The 19,839-nt window shown below is 48.9% G+C and overlaps 1 protein-coding gene across 1 annotated transcript in view; it reads left to right on the forward strand.

Annotated features, from left to right (window-relative positions):
* gng12b (guanine nucleotide binding protein (G protein), gamma 12b) overlaps window positions 1-19,839 on the forward strand; it is a 56,176-nt gene that overhangs the window by 33,611 nt on the left and 2,726 nt on the right. The window contains exon 3 of the mRNA XM_076277948.1: window positions 19,379-19,488. Within this exon, the coding sequence (XP_076134063.1) occupies window positions 19,396-19,488 (93 nt within the window). The 5' untranslated portion in view covers window positions 19,379-19,395. The remainder of the gene's footprint in view (window positions 1-19,378; window positions 19,489-19,839) is intronic.

Below are 19,839 nucleotides of genomic sequence, written 5' to 3' on the forward strand. Positions count from 1 at the left end.
TGTGTGTGTGTGTGTGTGTGTGTGTGTGTGTGTGTGTGTGTGTGTGTGTGTGTGTGTGTGTGTGTGTGTGTGTGTGTGTGTGTGTGTGTGTGTCTGTGTGTGTGTGTCTTACAGGAAAAGTCATCTTGCAGTAGCACATATCTTAGAGTGTGTGTGTAAGATGAGACCAATTAGTTCTGGAATGACCACATGTAATGTCTGCGGTCTACACCCCAGATGCACATTCCCTTAAACTATCACACACATACACTCACTTGAGCAAGACTTGCATTGAAATTAATTTCTGCGTGTGTGTGTGTGTGTGTTTGTGTTTCTGTCCCCTAAAGCCCAGGAGGCCAGAGCACATTGCTGGCCAGCCACATTAATGCCCGCTAGCCTATGGCACGCGCCTGCCTGCCTGCTCACCCCCCTGCCATCAGACACCAGGGAGGCAGCTGGCATGGAGCAGCCGGCGCCACAGGCACTGCCACCCAGGCAGGTGGCACACTGGTGGGTCCTCGTGGCCTCGGAGGCACCTGTGGCCCTGCTCACCCAACGCTAATGGCTCTTACGGTCAACGTTAGAGCGGTAGGGGTTTGTTTTATTTGAGGGCAGTAGGGGTTTGTTCCCAGAATGCATTGTTTCGGTGAGTGATTGTTGAGGCTTGGCGTCTCTGAACTCCGGATTTCTAATTATAGGCCAGGCGATTCAAATGCATTGCAGCACGACTGTGTGTGTAAAGGTTATGTCACAAAGCGGCCAGTTTCAGCCATGGAATTCATTTACATTGCCAGCGGGTGCAGAAACATAGCTGTGGCCTAACAGGAAATGACACGTGAATGCAATCAATGATGTGTAAAGACAGTTGCCTTGCAAAATCCCCTACTCCCCCTACTCAGGAAATCAAAGCAGTTTGATTTTGCCATTCCCAGGCGATATATACCAACCCAACGTTTGAATAAGCTTGCGTCTGCCAAATACCGTACCCAACATAAACATAAACATCTTGTGTGATTTCCTGTGAGAGCCTGTCGCCTGTCCGTCTGTGAGAGTTTCTGATGGATTCTGCAAGTGTGCCATGGGCCTGGAAATGGCAGCAAAATGTCACTCAGTGTACCATTAAGTTAAATGAATGCCCCTTGCCCCTGCAAAGGTGCTTGGGAACTCTGACTAAACATTGACTTCTTTTCACTCATCTGATAGATTGGGTGAGAAGGTGAGTAGGGTGTGGGGTGGCGGGGTGAGGGAACATGTTCTCTTCTTCCCACGGGTAAAGAATCCGTGCTCTCTCTCCTATCCTCTCCCTGGGGGTTTATCAGTGACTCCCCTACCCCCCGCTAGGAAACAAACTGCCACCCCCCACTCCTGGTGAGACAGACACCCCTCCATACAGAAGCCTGTAATGAATACCAGAACCCCGACCGCACCCCTCCGGTCAGGGTTACCCCCACGGACACACACTTCTAAGTCTATTAGATACCATCTTCTGCAAAATGTCCCAGTAGAAAGCAAAGCCTCTTTGCAGCAGCAGCTAATAAATGTGTCTGATGCTCCACTGATAACATAATCACAGCCCTCCACATCCCAGGGCTCTAAATGTGCCTTAGCAGCTGTGATAGCACTGAGTTATTACCACCCTTAGTTTCCTTCTGCACTAATCACTGTCTCCCTCCCTCCCTCTCTCTCTCCCTCCCTCCCTATCTCTTTTTCCAAACCTCATTCTCACTTTTTCTTTCCCTTTTCTTTCGTCGCCGTCGGGCTGTTCATTTGCTTTTCCCAGCAGTGCTCAGGAGGGAGATCACATGCTCATTTAACCTTGCTGCAGTGCAATCTCCTCTTCCCTGAAGCCTCGCTATTGTGCTTGTTTTTTACGGGTGGGTGCAGTCTATTCTGCTTTCTCTCTGTCTCTCTCTCTCTCTCTCTCTCTCTCTCACTTTCTCTCTGTCTCTCTCTGTCACTATCTCTCTTTCTCACACACACACTTTAAATGGTGGGAAACAGAGAGAGCAGGGTGTAGTTGAACGGAGGAGGGGGAAATAAGAGAAAGCTCTCACCAGTTCGGGGAAGTATTTCATTTTCAGTTTGCTGGAGGCCCCCCTCGTGTGAATTCTTAGAAGTGAAGGAGGAACCTGTTGATCATTTCTGTTGCTGAAACAAAACTTCCCTTTAAACCATTAACTGCCAAGCAGGCACCATTTTACAGCACTCGCCTGCACGTGTGAGAGGACATGAAGGCAGAGAGAGAGACAAATAGGGATGCAGAGGTGCACAGCAAGGTGAGGCGCAGGGCACAGGGATGCAGAGAGATCCCGGGAGACACAGAGACGGAGAGAGACGGGCAGGTACATAATGATGCAGAGAGACCCAGAAATACAGGGAGTTACAGAGAGACCGAGATAGATGCAGTGCCTCCCAAAACAGCAGTGCAGATTTACACAGATTTAGTGAGTGGGGGCAGAGCCTGGATGAATGAGCAACATTGAGCCGAGGGAGAGGAGGGGAGGGGAGGGGAGGGGAGGGGAGGGCAGGACGTGACCTCTGAGGAGAGCCTACAGAGCTGACTCTGCACTCTCTGCCTTTGCACTCTTCTGACCCTCCCAGGCACCCATCCATGCAATCCCAGTATGATGAACCTTTTCCCTTCGTCCTCCTCGTCTTCTTTCTTTTCTTCGCATTCTCTCTTTTTCTTCTGCTTCTTTCATCTGCACGTTACTCTCGAGCCTCTAATTACTCACTGGCCGGAGGAGCGCCAAGGACACTAGCCGCTGCCTGAGCGCCGTATTCCTACCGCTGGCCGCTGAGCCGTGACCCTGTTGCTGGCGGTGCGACCTCATTGGCCGCGCTCGTGGTTGAGTCAGGCTGCAGGAATGCAGGGTGACGATCAGGTGACTTCCAGGCAAGAGTGCTGCACGTTGCGAAGTTATGAGAAAACGGGAGGTACGGGAGGGAGGCTTCCCGGCCCTCTTGGCTGGACTGTGCTCCGGCCGGCCTCCAGTCCAAAGTCCACTCAGCATTCTTCAAGCTGTAGGCAGCGCAGTAACCAGGCCTTCATGTTCCCGAGATTAGGGACAGGGAGGTGGGAGAGGGTGGAAATATGTGTGTGTGTGTGTGTGTGTGAGTGAGGAGGGAGGGAGAGATGCATGTTTTTTTCTCTTCATTCTCTCTTTTCACCTCTTGGAAGTACTGCTGCTGAGCTTGGGAACAAGGAGCAGCCAAGTGATGGGAACGAGTCACTAAGCATGCATCTCTCTCTCTCTCTATAACACACAGACACACACGCACACACTGCAGTGGCATTTTATGGAATTCCTTATATGGAGAAAGCCTGAGTCCCATAGTGATCTCACTCACCGTCACTCTCTCTATCCCTCCCTCCCTCTCTCTCTCTCTCTCTCTCTCTCTCTCTCCTGCTACACCCTACTCCATCCACCACAAAGCCCTCGGTCCTGCAGCTCCAGCAGCGATGATGCCATGATTAGATCATCCGAATCTCTGCTCTCTCTCCCTCCTCTGTCTCCCCCTTCTTTCCTCCCTTTCCTCCACTCAGCCCAGAAACAAAGGATGGCTTTCTCATCTCGTGTCAGAGTCACCCTCATCAGACCACCCCTCAACACACACACACGTTAGAATTCTTTATTTGAACCCACCAATCACACATTTCTCACAGAATGAAGTCGGAGATTTCCAGAGGTGAAACACGGCTTTGACACTCATGGATGCAGAAAACGCCCAGTAAGGCAAAGTTAAGAGTATACGCCCTTAGTATAGTCCAGTATTGTTTTGTCTCTGTCTGTTTAATGTGGAGTAAGAATGTCCTTGTTGTGTTGTTGTGCCAGACAGTAGTCTCCATAACAGATGGATCTGTGACCACTGTATCAGATACATCTGGTGCAGTGTGTGAGTTTCATATTGTCCATTTTAGTATAAGTATAAGTATATAATATATATACACTTTTGATCCCGTGAGGGAAATTTGGTCTCTGCATTTATCCCAATCCGTGAATTAGTGAAACATACTCAGCACACAGTGAACACACAGTGAGGTGAACCACACACTAATCCCGGCGCAGTGAGCTGCCTGCAACAACAACGGCACTCAGGGAGCAGTGAGGGGTTAGGTGCCTTGCTCAAGGGCACTTCAGCCGTGCCTACTGGTTGGGACTCAGACCGACCAGTAGGCACGGCTCAAAGTCCGAAGCGTTAACCAGTAGGCCATGGCTGCCCAGTAGGCCAGCATGCACACACACACACCTGCATGTACTCACACATGTATGTAAGCATGCACACACACACACACCTGCATGTACTCACACATACACATAAGCATGCACACACACACACACCTGCATGTACTCACACATGTATGTAAGCATGCACACACACACACACCTGCATGTACTCACACATACACATAAGCATGCACACACACACACACCTGCATGTACTCACACATACACATAAACATGCACACACACACACACCTGCATGTACTCACACATACACATAAGCATGCACACACACACACACACCTGCAAGTTCTTGTGGCCCCTAAATAGTTTCTCCCCTTCTGCTGAGTGGTACAAAAAAGGATTTTGTTTCCTGCACAATTCACCGTTTGTGTGTGTGTGTGTGTGTGTGTGTAAATATATGTTTAACCTACGTGATATATGGCTGATAAGAAAGAGAGAACATGAAGCTCCACAGAGCGATGAGTGATACTGATAAGGGTTGGGATGTTGGCCACTTCAAGGAATCATAGCGTGTGTGCGTGCGTGGGTGTGTCCATGTGGCTGTGTGTGGAGTCCATCCCCCTCAGAAAAAATGCTTAATTTCACATTCCAGCGCTCAGCTCCCATGATGCTTTGCCACTTTGTCCTTCGGCTGAGGAGGACAATGATGTGTCGCCTCATCCCATCTCTATGGTGTCCTCCCCTTGCACTCGTCCTCCCCTTGCACTCGTCCTCCCCTTGCACTCGTCCACGCAGAGGAGAAAGAGGAGGAGGAGGAGGAAGGGACACTGCTGTCCTCATTGGCGTGTTTAGCCAGCCCTCGTTCTAGTCAATTACTTGTTCAGCCTTGATGGTCATTTGCAACCCAAATGTCATTGATACTCAGGGGAATGCATTTGCTCACCTTTTGTGTGCTGGTGTTGGTGAGTAAGTAGACAGGCCTGCATTTGTGCACAGTGTGCTCTGGAATCCTTGAAAGTGAGTCATTTGAATAGCGCTCCAACCTTTAAACATGTGCAGAATACTCTCTTGAACTGTAAAACAAATGAGGACTTAAAGGAACATCTGATGGACCCTTTATTTCATATAATATTTACATTGACATTATATTTAGTAATTTAGAAGACAACTAAATATGTACAGTATGTATGCACTCTATGCAAATGTAATTAAATTGTTTAGCAACACTAGGCCATGCCCTAAAGCTTACTTTGCATGTGGTTTATTTGGTTTTCGTTTTTAAATTCCTCTCAGCAGGTGTACGTCTCATGATTTGCATATGAATATAATTGAGCTTGCTGCATTGACAGGCAAACAGTTGCATTTGGAAGTGGGCCGAGCCCTGCTGTGCAGTTCATGAAGCTCATTGTCTTACACACAATGGAAATAGATGAAATTACACAGGAAAATTGATATGTGTTTGTAGTGATTTTCTCTGAAGTCCTTTTCTTGGTACCATGTGATGTTGGCTATCTCTTTTGATTGCATCAAAGGTCTTTCTCTAAAACGGCTCTTCCCCATGCGTGACTTCTTTGTGTACTCAACAGGTGCTGCTATTCATAGCTCGCCTATAAAAAGTTTCTCTGGAAAATAGGGAAAAGGTGAGTGGGCCTCGCCACTAACGTCCTTGAGTGTAGCATGAGTCAGTGGAACGTGTAGTGCACACATCATGAGGGAAGGTTGCCTAGCGCCGCAGGTATGCACCCAGTAACGGCCACTCTCTGTGTGTGTGTGTGTGTGTGTGTGTGTGTGTGTGTGTGTGTGTGTGTGTTTGCTGAGGTCCCTCTGACAAGCCCAGCTCTGTTTAACAGGAAAAAAAGAAAAAGAAAAGTAGTCCTCTACACACATACATTTCAAATGAAATGCTGCAGACGAAGCATAAATGGCTCTTGCCGGTTATGAAAATGTGCATGGAGTTGATCTATGTTCTCCCCTGAAAAGGGCTTTTGAGAACAGACTCCCATTGCATAGTGTTTCCACACAAGGAGTGGCACATAGTTATGTTTAACGCTGTAGAAGTGCTGAAGTGTTTGCAGTGAAAGAAAAGAGCAGTGTGTGTGTGCCCCCGGAGGGAAAAAGAGCAGACAGAGGAGGCAGTGGCTGCTGGCTGACTGGGGGTTTGGGATTGGGTTGTGTGTGTGTGTGTGTGTGTGTGTGTGTGTGTGTGTGTGTTGCTGGGTGGGGAGGTGCAGAGATACTGTATTAGTCCTGTAGCAGTAAGGGGCCAGTGGCTTTTGCTGGATTCCTCTCAAATGAGCTCAGTCTAGCCTCCTGTCTAGACGAGGACGGGCTGGCGCTCCGACCTAAATGTACTCGCGCTGCCGCCGCGCCAAGTGGCGTAAAAATACCCAGCAGCTCAGGAACTCTAGGAAGTGGTGTGTGTGTGTGTGTGTGTGGCGGGGTGGGGGGGTGGGGGGGTTAGCTTCTGGCTCCAGCCTCCACCCTTAGGATGGCGGCATAGCTGTGTAGCGAGACAACTTCATTTCTTTGTCTCCTGGTTTCCCTCTTTCTTTCTTTCCTTCTCTCTCTCTCTCTCTCTCTCTCTCTCTCTCTATCTCTCTCCTTTGTCTTTGTAAAAGTTCCCTGTGAGGGGATTTCTCTCTCTCTCTCTCTCTCTCTCTCTCTCTCTGCTTTGTCTTTGTAAAAGTTCCCTGTGAGGGGATTTGTCTGGTCATCCTGCAGGAACTCTCTCACAGATGTGCAGGCAGATGGAGAAATAAACAAAGACATGCACACACAGAGGCAGGCAGATACATGTACAGCCAGCTAGACAGAGTGATAGACAAAGACAGAAACATATGCATACAGGCACGTAAACACGCATGAAGGCAGCAAGACAGTTATGGATAGACAGACAGACAGGCAGAAAAGCACGTAGACAGACAGACGGGTAGACGGGCGTTTTAGACACCAGTTGAAGGTTACGCCACCGAGACCCACCACAGGAAACTGAGGCTGCTCCTTTGCAAAAGTGAAAGCTTACAGTATGTCTTACCCATCCAACCCCCTAAACTGCCCCCCCTCCCCCCCAAAAAACCCCAAAACAAAACAAGAGTCACCACTACACTCTCTGTGACCTCCAGCGAAGGGAGTCAGGTTGCAGGTGCAAAAACATACCACACACGGGGTCACAATACAGAGCTCAAACACAATATATTTAGAAACAAAAACGAACCCGAAAATGTGCTTTTCATGTGTAAAATTATTGATGTATTTCAGTTCCCCTCAGGCCGTGTCACTAATGGCTATTTATTTCCGATAGTTTTTGGGGAAGTATTGTTGGTTAGAAAAGGGTTATACTAATAAATGTGCAAGAAGTCAGACTACTTATCAGCTCTGATTCATTTTCAGTTGATGATCTCACCCTTTGTCTGAGGAAGAAGACAGTTCAGCTGCACAAAAGTCAATCTCTCCACACATGAATAATTTGCATTGAGCAAAATGATTAAATCTGCTGGGCGATTGAGACAAAGCTTTTGAGTCATTGTAGAGCCTTTCTCAGAGCGGCTGCAACGTAGACCTCTGGCTCTTTGTGCACAAGGCTTTTTAAGACACCCTTTGAATGCGGTACCTATAGAGTGCAAATGACACATGAAAGGAGTTCATACTGACACTTGGGCACACACACACACACACTCAGACATGCACAACCACACGTGGGGATTGAGTCATGACTGGTATATGTAGGAATGCATTTGCCAGTGGTAAGTCATGGAGGTACAACCAGCGGTCACACACACACACACACACACACACACACACACACACACTCACACACACACACACACACACACACACAGCTATGATCAAGGGCAACCAGTGATCAGCACTCAAATAAACACCTGAAACGGTCTCCCTTTGTGGCCCCTGCACCTGAACTTTGTATTCTTTGTCACACAGAACGTTATCCCCGCCGCCTGCCCCAAGACTTCAGCCACACACACACACACACACATGCCCTTTACCTGCGGGAGCCAAAAACAACACGACAGGAAGGAGAATAAAAGGGGTTAGGGAGGGCTGTCGGCATGTTGAAAGTGCAGAGATTTAAAGTGTCTCCTTCCTATTTGACTCACCGCCGAACGGTGTACAGTGAAGGTATCGGTAGCAGAGGTGTGTGTGTGTGTGGGGGGGGGGGGCTGGTTTTTAGAGGCAGTTAGCTTAAGTTTCACTAAGCCATGCGTAAGGAAGTGGCAAACATCAAAACAAAGGTCAAATCCTTTTTTACTGTCTCTGGCAATGCTTTCTTTCTGCCGATGGAATGACGATGAAAGGCTTATCAGGAGTTATCTCTTCCTCTGGATCAGTCAGGTGCTTTCAATATTGCAGTTTGAACTCCATAACACTAACAGATTTTGGCGGGACAGCAGGAAACCAAATGGGATATCCAGTCTCACTGAATTTTACACAGCCCTTGATCAAGCTCAAATGCACTGTTAAATAGCCTACTGTTTGACTTCCAGAGTAGGGACTAGAACTGTTTTTTTATTAGCAGAGTCAGGGTTAGTAGAAACCAGGGTTAAAGCTTAGGTTAGAGTGTGAATTAAGGGCATTTGTGTGTGTAAAGTATAAATGTTGTATCACACATGAATAATCAGTGCACTTAGTATATATTTGGTCTGGCTGAAAAGTAAAAAACAAACTCTTTATGATTTACTGTAAACTTTTCTATGCATCACAAATTAAATCCTTTTGGATTTGATTAAACCTACATTCACATTCATGGGAGTTAGGGTGTGAATTAGGGCTATTTGTGTGGAGTGTCAGTGTGGCAGTACTTATATGTGGTCTAGTTACAATACAAAAAGTACATTTGTCCAGTTACTGGAAATCTTTGTATATGCAGCACCTAATCAAAACCTTATAGCCTCATGTAAACACACACGCACTCAAATGGCAAATGTGCATGTGCAAATGTGACGCGCACACACACACGCACGCACAAAAACTTGCCTTGCTTTACACATTGCTTGTCCAGGCTGCAGCAGGAGGTGGCTAATTGAATACTCTCAGCATTGGGTTTGGACTTGACTTCTCTTTGAGAACTGCCAGCTAATGGCCTTGAAGTGTTGCGTGAGAGTTTGTCTCTGCAGCTTCAAAGCAAATGGACTTCATGCAACAGGTTTGCACGTCACTCCCCCTGCTTTCCCTTTGGCTCTTTGTGTGTGAGTGTGTGAGTGTGTGTAAGTGTGTGTGTGTGAGGGGAGTATTAATAGAAACAGATGGCTAGATGTTTTCTTTTCTTTTTTCTTTTTTTCTTTTTTCATCAGCATCGCATCTGGATGGACCGTGTCTGACTACATGCAACCCAGACAGGGCCAGTCACCCCCTCCTCCCTCGCTTTCTTTTGCTGTTTTTCTCTCTCTCTTTCTTTTTATCTCTCATTCGTGCCATGCTGTTTCCTGTGCCACCCTGCATCTGCGCGGACAGCCCTTGCCCAGAACCCAAACATCCCGTCTGGTGAGGAGGTCAGCCAGAGCAGTACACAGCTGGCTCACCCTGCCGCCCAGATGTTGAGAGAGAGAGAGAGAGAGAGAGTGTGAAAGAGAGAGAGGAGTGGGGGATAGTAGATCAGCGAAATGGAGACTGAGAAAGAAGGAAAGAGCAGGAAGTCGGGAGAGAGTTAGATGCCGGCACACTTGAAAGCCCCCGGTGCCCCTCTGAAGTTGCTGTCTCACCTGAGCCCTCTCGGCAGGGTGGCAATGCGTCAGTCAGGGTTTTGGCAGCGGCGGCGTAGCAGGAAGTCAGCAGCTACGGTCGCAGCAGTGCTTGACTCACCCACAACTCACCGTGTGGGCCTCTTTGGACACTTCCTGGACTGTTTTGTACAGGCCTTTCTTCTTCTTCTCCTTTGGAGCGGTGGAGGGATCAAAACAACCCCCACCCCCCTTTACCACCAAAGTCAAAGCTGCCCCTTACGCTCAACCACTGCCTGGGCTACTTCCTCATGCAGGCGCCTGGACCACAAAGCAGGACTCAGAGGCCAGGTGAGGAGGCCAGTGGGGGAAGTAGAGATGAGTAGTCGGCTTGAGTCAGGCATGGGGAAGGGGAAGCGGGAGATGGATGACACCCCCCATCTCACTATAGTCTCTCGCTCGCTTACTCATGTACTCATTCACCGGCCTGGCAGGCTTGCTCTCGTTCACAGCAAAAACAGCCCTGAGGCCGCTAGCTGACTGGAAATGTGGAGGATGTTGGTGGGGGCCTGAAGAGTAAACAACGTGTCTGCCTTCTCTCCATTTACCAGTCTGACTGGGTGGAGTTGCCTCGTCAGTGACCCTGTCCGTCCGACACGGCGGTACGGCGGTACGGCGGCAGGTCGTCTCGTCTCGTACTGCAGTCGCGTTCCCGTCCGCTGCTCCTCGTGCAGAACAGAGCAGATCAGAGATGGACACGGGAGGCACGGGTGAGACGGGTGAGACGCGAGAGACGAAGAGTCTGTGACTCAGACACCAAGAACCCAGCTGCACCCCCGCAATCCTGCACTACTGAGCTGTGAATAGCCTTCGACTTGGCAGTCTCTGATGGCGGCTGTTCTCTTTCACCAACACACTCAGACAGACTCACACACCTGTCGCCTCCAAGGGTGTTTGCACAACACAATCAATTATCATCCCACTCAAGCATGCAGGCTTTCTACTTTCTTTCTCGGCAGCTGGGGTGGGGGGTTGTTGATGTCACTGGTTATCTTTCTGCTGCATGAAGCATTTTTGTGTGTGTGTGTGTGTGTGTGTGTGTGTGTCTGGTGCATGTGGGTTGAGTGTCTCTCTGGCACCGTCTTTCAACAGTGTGTGTTTTGTGCATTAAGAGAGACGGTCTCCTCTGTTGCACCAAACACACACATGCGCGCGTGCACATACACACACACACGCACGCACACACACTTACTCATACTTACTCACTCACAGACACACTTGTTCAGTCTGTCTTTAGGGGCAGTCTAACTGGCTCCCAGATAGCATCAGGCAGCCTGAGATTAGCACCCATAAGGGTGCAGTTAAGCTGGGGCTTTCTGGCCAGACCTGCCCCTCTCTATCCCCCTCTCTCTCCCTCTCTCTCCCCCTCTCTCTCCCCCTCTCTCTCCATGCAAGTGTCAGCTACCTCAGCCGGCTGGAGTGTGGCGGTCCACTGATAGCCTGTCTGCATTGTCCTCACGTTGATCTCATGTCCCCAGACCCCTAGGGTCCAGTGTGTGTCTGTGTGTGTGTGTGAATGAATGTATGTGTTTGTTGGGGAGGGTGGGGGGCGTTTTAAAGGCCCAGACAGGAACCTCGGCCAGCCTGCTGCTGTGAGATTTAGCGGTGCGCGCGGCAGATAATGAACTTGCCAATTCTCCCATGACCGACCCGTTGTGCCGACAGCTCGCCGATAAGACTCGGACTCGAACTCCTTCACTACAAGTCGGCTGACCCAGCCGCTTCTGCTTCCTGGGCAGCCACAACCCCACCCAGTCATTAAGCCGAGACGAAGCCACATAAAGAACAAGCCGCACTACCTTTTAAGTTGCAAGCGATGCATCTGTGGAATGTGGTTGTTTATGAGAGGGAAGATGGTAGAGTGAATGCCCAGAGTGTTTCAACACTGTGGCTTCTCCACTGCACTAACAGTGGGCTGGTGGCTCAGAATGCACTCTGGAATTTCATGCATGTGCATTCTATGATAAATGAGAGAGCCCTGTCTGGGAATTTTCTAATGTGATTGTATTTGAGTACTTACTTGTAAAAGCATAGGATGCATGTAATTTAAAATACATTACAATTAGTGTTTGCATACAGAAATGATTTGTGTTTTGCATTTAGTTTCTAAACTAACAAGGCATACATACTAAATGGAGAAAAAGGAGATCATAAATTAAAAAGCATGCCAGCATGCATGTAATTTCAAATCAATAAAACTTGCAGAAAAAAAAGAATGCATTAGCACTTTCCAAATATGCATAGTAAAGAAGACGGAAAAGGGAGAAATTGTAGATCGTAAAAACTGTGTGTAAACATATCATCATACTTGTTGAAAGGGTCTGTTCTGCAGCCTCAGGGCTGCATTGCCCTCCGAGGTCTGGGCAGCCATTGTGGTCCCAGACCCCCAGGTGAGGCAACTGCTGGCTGACCTTTAAGAGGTATGCATGGGGTTTTGGGCCGGCCAGTGGAAAGCCAGCTGTGCACATACCCTCTCTCCGTGGCTCGCAGTCCTGTAAAACCATGGCCTGTCTGCCCTCAAAGGGAGTGTGAATATGAATGGGGGATTAGTATGAAAGGCACTGTGTCCCGCAGGCGCAGGGCAGAACAGGAGGCAAAGGGGGAGCGCAGCTAGAAAGCACAAGGTTCATGGAGGAGGACACCCTCAAAGGGGGCATAGCTGGCTGGCAGAATGAAAGAGAAGCTTGCTGGAGCTTGTAGCACCATGCTTTCCTGTACATGTGGGAGCAGTGTGTGTGTGTGTGTGTGTGTGTGTGTGTGTGTGTGTTCAGGGTGTGGAGTGGAGTCTCTGGGGGGCAGGGGGAGTGCATGGGCTTGTGGAAAGGAGGTTGGCATGGGTGGTCCTGTTGTTATTTGTTTGTGGAAAGTGTGGATTCCAGACGGATGGACGGTCTCCTCGTATTTCCAGTCCACCCTCACCCTCACCTGACGGGTGGTCCCGATTTGGCTCCGCTTCACCCCCATGGTGGGGCTGTTATTCCTGGCACAGCACCTCAGAGAAAGACCCCCTCGCCCACAAACCCCCAGCACGAGAGCCAGGGATGGAGGCCCAGAGCCATGGCTGGAGGCTTACTGTTGCCTCTGGGCTGAACTCAGAGACCTGCAGCAATAAGTGTGTGTGTGTGTGTGTGGCCCAGGTGAGCAGCTCTGGGAGCTTTCTCTCTCTCTCTCTGTGTGTGTGTGTGTGTGTGTGTGTGTGTGTGCGTGTGTGTGTGTGGACAGTTTTTCTGAAGGTGGTCCATGTGTCTCGGCCCCCATGAGGCAGCTGGTGACTACAGTCAGACCTCACAAAAGCACAGCTCCCTCCCAGCCTTTGAGCTTCTTTAGATAGATCATCTTTAGGACGGGCATCATCAAAGGAAAGCCCTAATCTTCACTGTGAGGAGATGAAAGATGATTGCTTGGCTTCAGCACCCTCCCTTTTTAAATCCTTCCTCTCTTTTCCCCTTTTCTCTCCTCGTGAGTATTTCACGTGTGTCACTTTAACGTGCGTAGTCCATTCACTTCACTTCACCCTCGACCACACACTCGGCCCACCTCGCGTCTTTGTGGTGTGGGTCACTGCAAGGTCACGGCTAAGTGAGCAGCAACAAAGGCTTCCATGAAACAGCCTTCACCCCAACCACCACACACACACACACACACACACACACACACACACACACACACACACACCTCAAGCAAAAACACTTGAGCATCGTAAAGAGGGCCTCAAGCTTCTTCTCCACAGAGCTAATTGCTCATGAGCCTCCGGTTGCATCGTCTACACAGCCCACTGCTCCTGAAGAGCCTCTTCTGCCTGCGAAAGCAACTAACCGTTAGCGTCATAGCTCGTCCTGTGCAGACACTAGACGCTGGGGCTTGGCAACAGGCGCCCGGCTCCAGGTTTTGCTCATTATGGCGAGGCTGCCTTGGCCGACTGTTTTTTTTGGTCTGTGTGGTGGCGGTGGTCGGGGCGTTTGTGTGCTCAGACGACTGCCGTCGCGTAGAGAACGGGGTCACGGTGCCATTTAAGGGGCTTTTGCCTTAAAGCCCCACGGTGGCAGACAGAGAGTCTATGCACTCTGCATGCAGGCTTTGGTTTTTAGAGAATTATGCCCCTCAGGAGACAGAGAGAGGGGGACATTGAGTGTTTGCCTTGCACTTTTTATGCTTTTTTTCTTTTCGTCTTAGTTTATTTTAAGTCCACTTCGCAGTGGAATTTACTAAAATACTAGAAATGCTGCTTGAATTTTAGGGACTTTCTCACAACTTTATTTCAAATGCGCTGGCATTCTCTGCATTGATTCTGTAGATTGAATGCACTCAGTGCTCTGAAGGATAGCTCTGGGTTCTGGCTTGCAGTGCATGGCTGTGGTGGATATCCTGCCGTTGCCTTTGCACTCTCTGCTCTTCCTGTTCCGGCGCTATTTTTACTCTGTGGCGGCACATCTTTTAATCATTTATCCCGGTGTCCAGAGCCGTTTGGAGAGGGGGATGCAGTTTCCTGCAGAGGGAGTAGAAGTAAGAGGAGGGGAGGGGAAAGAGAGAGAGAGAGAGAGAAGAAGCAGTGTAGGGAGGAGAAGAAAGCGAGTGGAGGGAGGAGAAGAAAGCGAGTGGGCTAATTAAACGGATGTGGGCTCCTGACAGTCTGAGTGAGCACGGGGCGAGAGCAGAGGGGTTATTTATGTTGTCGTTGCACTGTGCTTCCGTCCACACCAGTCCAAGCCCCCACAAAAAAGAATATCCAACTTTGCAGATCTCTCTCAGGGGTCTGGGATGTCTTCCCACTCACATGTGTGTGCGCGCACACACACACACACACACACACACACACACACACACACACACACAGGTCTCAGGTCAGCGATATTGGGGAAAAAGGCACAGTAAAAAAAAACCAGCCGCTGCTGAAGTCACTGCATTCGCAGCAGGCACCACCCTCCCCTGTAATTAGCTGCTAAATGCAAAGTAGCGTTTCATCGTTTCAAACGCTGACGCTTAAAAATAGCTCCCAGCGTTCAGCATTACAGCACTTAGCAGCTTCTTCTGTAGACTCAAACCCTCTCTGTCTCTCTTTCTCTTCCCCCCTCTCTCTCTCTCTCTCTCTCTCGGCCTCTCTTGCTCTCTGTCCGGGCGGTGAGCGTCCATTCATAAAAGGATGCCTGGTGTCAGCAAGTGCTCTCGCCACCATCTGTGTGGCGCTCTGTGTGCGTCTGCCCGCTTTCATCCGCCCCTGTGTGGCTGTCTGGGAGCCCGTCCAACTGGAGCGCTTCTGGAATGAGCTCATAGAAATCCTCATTCCCACCCTCCCATCCCGTCCCCCAACATGCTCTGTGGTGCTGGGAGAGGGCGAGTTCACCCCGTCCTGCCTCTGCCCCCGGCCCCTGCTCTCTCTCTCATTCTCGCGTGCCTGGGTGCTGATAAGTCCTCTGGGTGCCTCGCGGGGTCCAGGGTCCACACATGTAGAGATAAAGTTTGTCCAGCCGGCCGAGGAGAGGCTCTGGCAGCCCATAAAGATCTCCGTGTGGCTGGCTGATTCATATCCGCGGACTCCATAGATGCTGCTGCCATTTGGCCTCATCTCCTTTCAGCACGTTTCTCAAGCAGGGGCATCTGGAGGCCACTGGTGTCAGCTCCTCGCCCACCCAGACAGCGTCAGCGACCTGGGTGACTTTCATAAGTGGCCAGGCCTTACAAAAGCTATTTTTACTTTCACACATTTATTCATTCAGAAAACACGTTCGTACAAAGCATAGTAGGAAGATCAATCATTGTTTCATTCTATTGTCCAATCAATTGGGATATGGATTCTACAACTTTAATATTAGGCATGTTATTCTATCAGTATAGTGACATATTTTCTCATGCCTTATTCCTTCTTTTGTGAAGCTATGTGTAAAGGCCTTGGTTATACTCGCTTGCACACAAACAACTGTGGATGCTACAGACATTTAGTACAGAACGGATTGTAGGGTGCACACAGAGCTTCAGGTGCACACAGCGCTTTAGGTGCACACAGCGCTTCAGGTGCACACAGAGCTTCAGGTGCACACAGAGCTTCAGGTGCACAGAGCTTCAGGTGCGCACAGAGCTTCCGGTGCACAGAGCTTCAGGTGCACAGAGCTTCAGGTGCGCACAGAGCTTCAGGTGCACAGAGCTTCAGGTGCACACAGCGCTTCAGGTGCACACAGAGCTTCAGGTGCACAGAGCTTCAGGTGCACACAGCGCTTCAGGTGCACACAGAGCTTCAGGTGCACAGCGCTTCAGGTGCACCCTCTCTCAGGGACATGCACAGAGATTTTGGGGGCAGGGGCTCAAGTGAAAAAGGGCACTTCCCATAATTTCCAAATAAAAAATGCCAAACAAAAAGTGGTTAAATCTTTACACTTACCCCTCTATTTTGAGTTTTTGCTCAAAATTGCACACCGCCCACGAACAATGCCCCTGTTTCCTGTCAGAGAGTGGCAGAGGGTAGAATGATTTTTTAGGCTGTTTTGTACATCTCTGGAAATGACCACATTCTGCCCTCTTGGTCATTTATTTTGTCTTGGAAACACAACTGAGGCCCACTACCAGGTTTTGTGAATCTGTATCTCAAAGTAGATAAATATAGAATGAAATATGAGTACTTATAACCATTATTTGCCAAGGTATGCTCATGCGTTTTGTAAAATGCCCTAAAGAAACTCTCCATAGGACTTTTGGTTACCCAAAATGCATACTGACAATAAAAGGCTTACTGTGTGGCAACCTCTTGGTGTAGAAGCATAATCCTGGTCTCAAATGAAAAGTAACACTTTGAGGTTTCTTGTAGACTATTTGGAATGTATGTCAGGGGTTCTGATATAGAATGACTACACAAAATATGTAATGATTACACAAAAGTCTGTATGACTCATTGAGTGCTGGGGGTGTGGGGGGTTAGTTCGTAACGCAAACATGGCAGTCGTCTACACATGTTCCGCCCCTTCCACCACCAAAAGTTGACATGTCAATCAGGCTTGTGCAAAATTCCAGAATTGAGTTGAAACTGGCTCTTAAATTCAAATTCAATTCTTGAATTTCACTTGTATTTCAATTGAGGTAGCAAACAGGAAGCAGAATTGCAATTCAATTCTTGAATTTCACTTGTATTTCAGTTGAGGTAGCAAACAGGAAGCAGAATTGCTATTCGAATTGTGCATAACCCTGATGTGAATACATCGTGCCAATCATGTGTTGTGATCTCACAGCTGGAGCAAGGTTGGTGTGTCATGATTCGTGAAGCATTGCGCACGCGCAGTTATACCAGAAATAGATGCCCAATAAGTGCCCAAAAAGCGTTGCAATATGGCCGCCAAGTGGAGGGACTTGCCTAAAAGGACTTTGTTGAAAGCACCAAATTCATGTGATATGCTGTGTGATGAGTACGCCGCGATACATTTAAGCTAGTTGAACCTGGACTTGAGATTTTACTGGGGCACAGCAGTTCAGTACTGGGGCACGGGCCCGAGTAAAAAGGTTCTAGGGACGCCCCTGCTAAGTTGGAAGAAAATCCCAGAGGATTTTGAAATTCTGGCAGGACGCATTTTTTGGTTCTCAAAGGAGGACATGTCTGGGGAAAAGAGTACGTCAGGTCACTCAAGAGCAGTGTTTCTTAACTGGTGGGTCAGGACCCAAAAGTGGGTCGCGGAACCATTCTGGGTGGGTCGTGGAGCTTGTGGGTAAAAAAATAAATAAATAATCACCCATTTTAAGTGCTACTGTCAGATCTACAGTACTATCTTAATATCCTGAAGACTTCACAAATGTAATGCCAAACATCAGCATGTTCTAAACAAGTAGGCCTACAGGCACTTTGCGTGTCTTACCATGTAGCTCACCTTATCTGTTGGCTTGAACACTAAAAAAAGAAATATAGGTCGCGACTTTATGAACATGGGAAATTGTGGGTCCCAAAGCCAGACCAGTTAAGAACCACTGCTCTAGAGTAAGGTGTGAGAGGGGGAGCTTACGTTTTAGCTATTAGATTGTAGCTGATGATTTAGGTTACTTTAGCAAGAATCAAGTTCACTAGGCCACATTTTGTTTTCGTCTTGGCAAGTAATCTGTAACCTGTAACTATACTCAAGTTACCCGTTCATCACTACTCACCTCCACACAAGCCAAGAAACAGCACAATTGGGCTGGGCGCTGAGAGCCTGTCTGCCTGACATGAAGCCTGGCTATGACTGCATGTGCGTTGTGTAAGACATGGAGGGAGGGAGGGAGGGAGAGAGGACACCGAATGCAACAAGTCTAATCTCCCGACCTCATATTTAGGTTTTTAGTTTAATCAATATATTTGACAGGGAAGCAGTGTGCAAATTGCAAACTGGAATATGTATAGCCACGTTTTTATTTGAAAGCACTCCAGAGGAAAGGGCACTTTCTCTCCTGGACAAAAAAGGGTAGGAGCCCCTTTGACGTCTATGTGTGCACGTGCCTTCCCGTTCCCTCTCTGACGGCGCAATTTTGATCACTCAGAACCTAGCAGACGCACTCGCAGACTCACTGGTCTGGTCTGTGGGTGAATTTCCGTTCCTCTTTCCTATTGTAGGTCAGTGTGTTGATGCCCCTGAGCATAATAGCTCATTCTGCTGTGGGTGGAAGCGAGACTAGGGGGAAGAGAGGAGGGGTAATGAGGCAGCTGCCTGCAGGATGGGTTTCAGCTTTTGCCCCCGCAGATCCGCTAGCTGCCTTGGTTGATAAGCCGCAAGGCCCAAAGCTGTGTGTGTGTGTGTGTGCGTGTGCGTGTGCGTGTGCGTGTGCGTGTGCTGCCTGCCGCACATGCAGGAGGGGCCCTGTTGTCTCCGCATGGCTTCTGAGATTGTGCAACCACTTCCGTCTGTGTCAGAGTATGACTGGTGTGTGCACAGTGTGAGTGAGCGTGTGTTTGCTGTCCTGTGTGTAAGATGAGTTGGCAGATAAGCCTGGCTGTGGCTTTCGGGAAAAGCGCCAAGCAGCAGAGCCATTGGAGCCAGTGAAGCTACCAGCTGCTAGCCTCTGCATTTAAGCTCCTGGCCTGTCTTCAAAGGCCAACAGCCCATCCCAGACATCTCTCTACGGGCTTGTGTAATGCGGCACCGATGGGGCTCCGACGGGGAGGGCCAGCAGCTCAGTAAATGACCACTGACACACTCGTGCTTCCTCCGGCCAGGGGGCTATGCCATGACCCGTCTGCATCTTTTGTTTTTGGGGGTTGGGGAGATTGTTTACAACAGTTCGCTGTTCCCGTATAACACTCCCTTATAGCACTAACTGTCCTGTATAGCACTGCTGACCTGTTGTCCAATATAGAACAGATTCAACAAAGTTTTTCTTTGCTTTAGTTTTTGAAGTGTTTACACAGCATTAATAATAGCAACCTAGTACTTTGTAAAAGTGTAATAAATTGAAAAGAATCTGTATGCAGATATGATTGCAAAGAATCTTGCTAAGGTGTCGACTGTCTGTTTGTTTATCTCCTGACAGGTGTGTAAAGGTCCGAGATGTCATCCAAAATGCAGAGTTCAAATAACATCGCCCAGGCTAGGAGGACTGTACAGCAGCTGAGAATAGAGGCCAACATGGAGAGGATAAAGGTACCAGTAACCAACCGCCTCCCTGACTTCACCCAAATCCCCAGGATTCTGTCGAAGGCCTCTTCCAGGATGTTTGCTCCGCTTCTGCGTAACCCTATCAAGGATGTGCTCTTTCAGTGTAATAGCTTCCTGGAGCGAGTCAGCTCTGATCCCCACACCTTTTTTTTTTCAGTTACCGATCTGAAGCAACCACCTCAAACCCTTCCTATGAAAACACTTCTCGCCTTGTTGCTCAATTACTCCTCTGGGTATTTGTGCAGAGAAGAACCCCTTTGTGTTACTTTGTGTCTGTTTGTATCTCTTTGTGCAGAAGACGCAGAGAGGGGTGAAGAGAGAGAGAGGGAGAGCAAA

Source organism: Alosa pseudoharengus, unplaced genomic scaffold (assembly GCF_046254945.1).
Source record: "Alosa pseudoharengus isolate Yale_2024_CS ecotype anadromous, Long Island Sound unplaced genomic scaffold, YU_APseudo_1.1 YU_APseudo_1.1_scf_11, whole genome shotgun sequence".
Taxonomy (NCBI): domain Eukaryota; kingdom Metazoa; phylum Chordata; class Actinopteri; order Clupeiformes; family Clupeidae; genus Alosa; species Alosa pseudoharengus.